Source organism: Cherax quadricarinatus, chromosome 39 (assembly GCF_038502225.1).
Source record: "Cherax quadricarinatus isolate ZL_2023a chromosome 39, ASM3850222v1, whole genome shotgun sequence".
Classification (NCBI taxonomy): Eukaryota; Metazoa; Arthropoda; class Malacostraca; order Decapoda; family Parastacidae; genus Cherax; species Cherax quadricarinatus.
This window is the reverse complement of record NC_091330.1, coordinates 19,774,346-19,782,749: the sequence shown is the minus strand read 5'-3', so window position 1 is coordinate 19,782,749 and position 8,404 is coordinate 19,774,346. Positions and strand designations below refer to the sequence as shown.

The 8,404-nt window shown below is 44.0% G+C and overlaps 1 protein-coding gene across 9 annotated transcripts in view; it reads left to right on the top strand.

Moving 5' to 3' along the window:
- The first annotated feature begins 1,128 nt into the window (after positions 1-1,128).
- Positions 1,129-8,404, top strand: part of hppy (MAP4K3-like protein hppy) — a 344,184-nt gene continuing 336,908 nt past the window's right edge. For 3 of the 9 annotated variants that reach the window (XM_070092486.1, XM_070092487.1, XM_070092485.1), the window contains exon 1: positions 1,130-1,367. In XM_070092486.1, the coding sequence (XP_069948587.1) occupies positions 1,245-1,367 (123 nt within the window). In that variant the 5' untranslated portion in view covers positions 1,130-1,244. Of the gene's footprint in view, positions 1,368-8,404 lie in introns of all 9 variants that reach the window. The other 6 variants (XM_070092492.1, XM_070092490.1, XM_070092491.1 and 3 more) reach the window with 3 other exon arrangements.

Sequence of the window (8,404 nt, the reverse complement as noted above, 5' to 3'; positions counted from 1 at the left end):
TTCTAAAGCTAAAAAAAATAGCACCTGAATTATTTAACAAATGTAAAAATAATGAGCTAAGGTAGTTTTTTAAAGCTAAAATAAAGGAGACAATATAAAAGGGACTAAAATAATTTGTGGTGAACAAATAAAGTGATGATCAAATAATGGAGCTTGGGAATATGATAGTAGGTAGTACTTTAAAGGTAATTCTTTAAAGTTAGAATTATAATATAAAATTATAATATAAAAGGGACTAATATAAGTTGTGGTGAACAATAAAGTGGTAATCAAATAATTGCACTAAGGTCTAATATAATGACTTTTGTGGAGTCTATGTTTTGAGCTAGAATGAGCTATAGTACAACTAGATTTAATCTAATAATATAACAATACAAATTAAAAATAGCACCAGTCTCTCACCCGAATTAAGCCTGAATGCCTTCCATATCCCCCCCATCCCAGGCGCTGTATAATCCTCTGGGTTTAGCGCTTACCCCTTGATTATAATAATAATTTATTTAACTTGTGGGTTTAGAGCTTAGTTTTGATTGTAATAATAACCTCCCTTGAGGTTAGGTTAGGTAAGATACATCAAGAAATATGACGTTTCTTTCTCCGAAAGGTTTATTGGGTTAGGGTTACTAACCCTCCTGCTTCAATAATCCATTTTTTTTTTTTGCTGTTGCCGTATCGTTATTTAATTTTTATATGGTGTACCCGTTAAGGAAGGTTCCTTGACGCTGGTGAAGGGAATCTAGGGAAGTAGATCTGTGCTTGTTCTCTGAATTAAGCCAGAATACCTTCCACATCTCCACAGGCGCTGTCTTGCTGTATAATCCTATGGGTTGTGCTGTATGACCCTTTTGGGTTTAGCGCTTAGTTTTAAATATAAATTTTCTCGTTACTCGCTTTTGCTGCTGTTTTTCTTCCAGCTGAGGAAAGGGAGAGTAGCTCCAGTTCCTCAGATCAAGAACCAGCATCGAGACAGCCCTCTGGAAGTCAAGGGAAATAATAAAAATAATACATTTCCTGAAATTATCTAGGTCATTGTTTAGAGAGATCCGTTCCACGTTCCTGCCTCCCCTCCCCTCCGGGGTGGTCCGTTCCACGTACCACCACTCCCCTCCCCCCTGGAGCTCCGTTCCTGAACGGCGGAACAGTCAATTGAACAAGGGAATTGTGCAAGGTCGAGCAGAGCTTAAGACAATATTGTGTGAGTTTGTGTGTGGTGTTGCGGGAGGTGGTGGGTGCGGCCAGGCAAGATGGCAGGCAGCGGCGGGGCTGCGGCTGCGGCCCTGTCCTCAGATATAAGCCGCCGCAACCCGCAAGACGAGTATGAGCTCATCCAGCGTATTGGCAGTGGCACCTACGGCGATGTTTACAAGGTGAACTACCTCAGTGTTAGGTGCCCAGGTGGCTCTTGTTGTGGCTAGTCTGCCCTCCAGGTGGACACCTGCTCTCTCTCCTCTCCTCTACCACACCAGGTGGAGGGTGTCCTGCCATCCAGGTGGACAGGATGTATGTATCCTGCCCTCCAGATGACAGTATTATTGTGTTTATCTTACCCTCTAGGTGACCAGAATGTATGTGTCCTAACTTCTAGTTCACTAACTTGACTCTCCTACCTTCCAGATGATAATATGGTGGTGTGTATCATACCCTCTAGGTAACCAGCTTGACTATCCTGCTCTCCAGATAATATTATTGTATGTATCCTGCCATCTAGGTGACCAGATTGTCCCCCCCCTACCCTCTACTTCACCAACTTGACTGTGTCCTACATTCCTCATGACAGCATTATTGTTTGAATCCTGCCTTCTAAGTGACTGTTGTATGTATCTTGCTCTCCAGCTGACCTGGTTGTATGTGTCCTTCCCTTTAGGTGACCAGATTGCGTCCTGCCCTAAAGATAACTATTATTATATGTATCCTGCCTTCTAGTTAACTGCATTGTATGTGTTCTTTCCTGTAGGTCATCAGGTTGCATGTGTCCTGCCCTCTAGGTCACCATATTCTGTTTTCTATCTTCCAGATGACAGTATTATTATGGGTGTCTTGTCCTCTAGGTCCCCAGATTGTGTGTCCTGTCCTCAAGGTCACCAGATTGTGTGTCCTGACCTCAAGGTCACCAGATTGTGTGTCCTGTCCTCAAGGTCACCAGATTGTGTGTCCTGTCCTCAAGGTCACCAGATTGTGTGTCCTGTCCTCAAGGTCACCAGATTGTGTGTCCTGTCCTCAAGGTCACCAGATTGTGTGTCCTGTCCTCTAGTTCATCAGATTGTGTGTCCTCTCGTCAAGGTCACCAGATTGTGTGTCCTGCCCTCTAGGTCACCATATTCTGTTTTCTATCTTCCAGATGACAGTATTATTATGGGTGTCTTTTCCTCTAGGTCCCCAGATTGTGTGTCCTGTCCTCAAGGTCACCAGATTGTGTGTCCTCTCGTCAAGGTCACCAGATTGTGTGTCCTGTCCTCTAGGTCACCAGATTGTGTGTGTCCTGTCCTCTAGGTCACCAGATTGTGTGTGTCCTGTCCTCTAGGTCACCAGATTGTGTGTCCTGTCCTCTAGGTCACCAGATTGTGTGTGTCCTGTCCTCTAGGTCACCAGATTGTGTGTCCTGTCCTCTAGGTCACTAGATTGTGTCCTGTCCTCTAGGTCACCAAATTGTGTGTGTCTCTGTCCTCTAGGTCACCAGATTGTGTGTGTCCTGTCCTCTAGGTCACCAGATTGTGTGTGTCCTGTCCTCTAGGTCACCAGATTGTGTGTATCCTGTTCTCTAGGTCACCAGATTGTGTGTGTGTCCTGTAGGTCACCAGATTGTGTGCATCCTGTTTTCTAGGTCACCAGATTATGTGTGTGTCCTGTCCTCTAGGTCACCAGATTGTGTGTGTACTCACCTAGTTGTACTCACCTAGTTTAGGCTGCAGGGGTCGAGTCCAAGCTCCTGGCCCCGCCTCTTCACTAGTCGCTACTAGGTCACTCTCCCTGAACCGTGAGTGTCCTGTCCTCTAGGCCACCAGATTGTGTGTGTGTCCTGTCCTCTAGGCCACCAGATTGTGTGTGTGCCCTGTCCTATAGGTCACCAGATTGTGTGTGTGCCCTGTCCTCTAGGTCACCAGATTGTGTGTGTCCTGTCCTCTAGGTCACCAGATTGTGTGTGTGTCCTGTCCTCTAGGTCACCAGATTGTGTGTGTCCTGTCCTTTAGGTCACCAGATTGTGTGTGTCCTGCCCCCTAGGCAACTAGATTGTGTGTCTTGCCCCCTAGGTAAATAGATTGTTTCCTGCCCTCCAGATGACTATTATTGTGGGTATCCTGCCTAAGGGTGTGCCATTGTATTACTGGTGGGTATTGGCTATGTTTTTTGCAACCCATCTTCCTAATAACACTCTTTTTAAATAGGCTTTACAGCACATATGTAAATTAGGTTAGGTTGGGTTAAGTTACAATGGAAAAACTATAAATGTAAGATAAAAGGTGATAAAAGAATGTCTGCCATGCAAACAGAAATGTACACCCATTGAGTGTTGTTGATAGAAAGCAAATGGGCACCCATTACAAGGACCCCAACAGAAATACATAAGTCACTTTGACTTTCTTGGGTTATCCTAGGTAATCTACACATATGCTGCTATGTATGATAATTTATGTAACTGTATTTGTGTACCTGTACCTGAATAAACTTACTAAGTGTGGCTAATGTAAAGCAGTCATATTTCATATGTTCAAGGCTCTGCCAACATCCACCCATTTGACAGTTTTTACAACAGTGCCATGATGTCTGTGGTTAAGAGGACAACCTGTCTTTTGTGGTATTAGTATTGATGATAAAGTTGCTGATATGAGTCGATACTTTCGAAATACAGTGGAACCTCCACTTGCGAGCGAATGCATGTGCAAGTTTTTCCAAATACGAGCAGTTGCTCGGTCAATTTTTTGCTTCCATACGCGAGTAAAATTTCCATAAGTGAGCTGGCCTCAAGGGAGGTTCCTTGACACTGGTGAGGGGCTCTTGCTCTTGATCTAGGGAATTGGATCTCATTTGATTGTTGGACTATCTTATTGAAACTTGGGCAATGTATGATGGAAAGATGCTTCTTAATGTACACCAAACGAAAGAAATCAGTTAATAAATAACGGAGTTCACTTCTCAGCTATTAGCTGCCCCTTAGCAGTGTATTTTCATGTTTTTTTTGTTTTTTTGGTTGTATTCTCATTTATTTGGTCTCATTTGATAGAATGGAAGATATACTACAGAAATAGATATGATTTTGATTAGTTTCACAATGAAAACTACCTTGAAATTGAGCTCAAAGTAGCTGAAATGTTTGATTTTTGCTGATGTTCAAGAGTAAACAAATGACATCATTGTCCAGTGTGTGTCCAACTGGCCAGTCTAATAATGGGTTGACATTATTTATACAATTATTACAATAATGCAGTAGTCTGCATAACAGTAAATCTTCTATTGTTATAATCTTCTGTTATTATAGTCTAGTGTATATATCATTTTTCTATGTTATTAATATTGTTTATTATGTCATACTAGATGAATTGTGATAGATAAATAAGCCGTATAGATGATATTAGTGAAATATTGAAGTATCTTGTCGTGCCTCCTGAGAGCCTGGAATGGAGTAATTGCATTTCAGTTAATTTAAATGAGGAAAATTGACCCTGCAAATGAGGAAATCCAGATGCGAGCAGGGTCACGGAACAGATTAAACTTGCAAGTAGAGGTACCACTGTATTAATCTGAAATATTAATGTGCAGTATTAACACTATATCTCATGATTGTGAGGGTTATTCACATAGGCTCGCACATGCACGCATGTATGTACGTACGTCAGGAAATTAGAGAAAGGTTTGCAACAAGACTAGTTCCAGAGCTAAAGGGGAATGTCCTATGGAGAGAGGTTAAGGGAAATCTGCCTGACGACACTGGAGGATACTAGGGTTAGGGGAGACATGATAATGACACAAAATATTGCATGGAATAGATAAGGTGGACAGAGACAGGATGTTCCAGAGAGGGGACACAGAAAGAAGGGGTCACAATTGGAAGTTAAAGATTCAGATGACTCGAAGGGATGTTAGGAAGTATTTCTTCAGTCATAGAATTGTCAGGAAGTGGAATAGTCTGGCAAGTGATGTAGTGGAGGCAGGAACCATACATAACTAAGACGAGGTATGACCAAGCTCATGGAGCAGGGAGAGAGAGGACCTAGTAGCAATCAGTGAAGAGGTTGGACCAGGAGCTATGACTCAACTCCTGCAGCCACAAATAGGTGAGTACACATGCACACATATGCATCCGGACACCTGGCAAACCAAAGAACCTCATTCTGACATCTAAATGAGTCATTCAGGACCCTGGACACTGTGTATGTTGGACCCAGTGCCAGTTTGGAACCCTCACCTAGCCAATCACGTGAGGAAACTAGAGAAAGTGCAAAGGTTTGCAACAAGACTAGTCCCAGAGCTAATGGGTATGTCCTACGAGGAGAGGCTAAGAGAAATCGACTTGACGACACTGGAAGACAGGAGAGATGGGGGGGATATGATAACAACGTATATATACTGAGACGAATCGACAAGTTGGACAGAGACAGGATGTTCCAGAGATGGGACACTGCAACAAGGGGTCACAGTTGGAGGTTGAAGACTCAGATGAATCACAGGGACTTTAGGAAGTATATTTCTTCAGTCAGAGAGTTGTTGGGAAGTGGAATAGTCAGGGAAGTGAGGTAGTGGAGGCAGGATCCACACATAGCTTTAAGAAGAGGTATGTTAAAGCGCATGGACCAGGAAGAGTGACCCAGTAGCAACCAATGAAGAGGTGGGGCCAGGAGGTATGACTCGACCCCTGCAACCACAACTAGGCGAGTGCACTCGCGCATGCATGTGCACACGCAAGTGCGTGTGCGCGTGCATACGCGCGCGCGCACACACACACACACACACACACACATACACATGTATGTACGCACGTATGTATTTTGCAAGTACAGTGGACCCCCGGTATACGATATTACTCTGTTCCTGAGAGCTCAACATATGCCAAAATTATCGGAAGGCGAATTAATTTTCCCCATAAGAAATAATGGAAATCAAATTAATCCGTGCAAGACACCCAAAAGTACTATGAAAAAAAAGTTTTACCACATGAAATATTAAGTTTAATGCACAGTTAGTAGTACTCTACTAACAATAGAATACATGACACTTACCTTTAATGAAGATCTGGTGATGATTGATGGGATGGGAGGAGGGGAGAGTGTCGAAGTTGTTAATGTTTAGAAGGGGAATCCCCTTCCATTAGGACTTGAGGTAGCAAGTCCTTTTCTGGGGTTACTTCCCTTCTTTTAATGCCACTAGGACCAGCTTGAAAGTCACTGGACCTCTGTCGTACAACAAATCTGTCCATAGAGGTCTGTACCTCCCGTTCCTTTAAGATTTGTCTAAAATGGGCCACAACATTGTCATTGTAATAGTCACCAGCAATAGCTGTGTTAGGGTGATTTTTCATCCATAAAGATTTGCAGTTCAACCCACTTTGCACACATTTCCTTAATTTTTGAAGTAGGCACAATGGATTCCACAACTGGCATAGGCTTCTCAGGGTTATCCCCAAACCCTTCAAAATCTTTCTAAATTTCCATACTAATTCTCACCCTTTTTACCACAGTGTTGGCACTAGAAGCTTTCTTGGGGCCAATGGTGACTTATTTTGCAGAAACAAGCACCAAAAACACTGTGATAATATGGAACGTACTGAATGTATACTTAGATGCGAGCACACTGGCTGGCACTCACGGGGCAGTTCAGGCCACATGTGGACACATCCCGGACGAATCACGTGTGGCGGGTTTTTTAACGAGTGGTGAGGCAAAATTTTTGCGTTAAAATGTATCGTATACCGGATTTAACGTATACTGATACCATCGAATGCTGGGGGTCCACAGTCCTTAGTGTGCTCTCTTGGTGACAAGATTGCATGTTCTGCACTCCAGGTGACAGTATTATTGTGTGTATTTTGCCATCTGGGTTACCAGATTCTTTATCTTACCCTCCAGATGACAGTAGTATTAGTGTATGTATCCTGCTCTCCAGATAACAGTATTAGTGTGTGTCCTACCCTCCAGATGACCAGGTTGTATGTATCCAGACAACAGTAATATTGTATTGTGCGTGTCCTGTCCTCCAGACGACAGTAATATTGTAGTATATAGCCTGCCCTTGAGATGACAGTAACATTATATGTAGCCTGACCTCTGGGTGTGTGGGTGGGGGTGTACTCACCTAGTTGAGGTTGCGGGGGTCGAGTCCGAGCTCCTGGCCCCGCCTCTTCACTGATCGCTACTAGGTCACTCTCCCTGAGCCGTGAGCTTTATCATACCTCTGCTTAAAGCTATGTATGGATCCTGCCTCCACTACATCGCTTCCCAAACTATTCCACTTACTGACTACTCTGTGGCTGAAGAAATACTTCCTAACATCCCTGTGATTCATCTGTGTCTTCAACTTCCAACTGTGTCCCCTTGTTACTGTGTCCAATCTCTGGAACATCCTGTCTTTGTCCACCTTGTCAATTCCTCTCAGTATTTTGTATGTCGTTATCATGTCCCCCCTATCTCTCCTGTCCTCCAGTGTCGTCAGGTTGATTTCCCTTAACCTCTCCTCGTAGGACATACCTCTTAGCTCTGGGACTAGTCTTGTTGCAAACCTTTGCACTTTCTCTAGTTTCTTTACGTGCTTGGCTAGGTGTGGGTTCCAAACTGGTGCCGCATACTCCAATATGGGCCTAACATACATGGTGTACAGGGTCCTGAATGATTCCTTATTAAGATGTCGGAATGCTGTTCTGAGGTTTGCTAGGCGCCCATATGCTGCAGCAGTTATTTGGTTGATGTGCGCTTCAGGAGATGTTCTTGGTGTTATACTCACCCCAAGATCTTTTTCCTTGAGTGAGGTTTGTAGTCTCTGGCCCCCTAGACTGTACTCCGTCTGCGGTCTTCTTTGCCCTTCCCCAATCTTCATGACTTTGCACTTGGTGGGATTGAACTCCAGGAGCCAATTGCTGGACCAGGTCTGCAGCCTGTCCAGATCCCTTTGTAGTTCTGCCTGGTCTTCGATCGAGTGAATTCTTCTCATCAACTTCACGTCATCTGCAAACAGGGACACCTCAGAGTCTATTCCTTCCGTCATGTCGTTCACAAATACCAGAAACAGCACTGGTCCTAGGACTGACCCCTGTGGGACCCCGCTGGTCACAGGTGCCCACTCTGACACCTCGCCACGTACCATGACTCGCTGCTGTCTTCCTGACAAGTATTCCCTGATCCATTGTAGTTACGCCTTCCCTGTTACCCCTGCTTGGTCCTCCAGTTTTTGCACCAATCTCTTGTGTGGAACTGTGTCA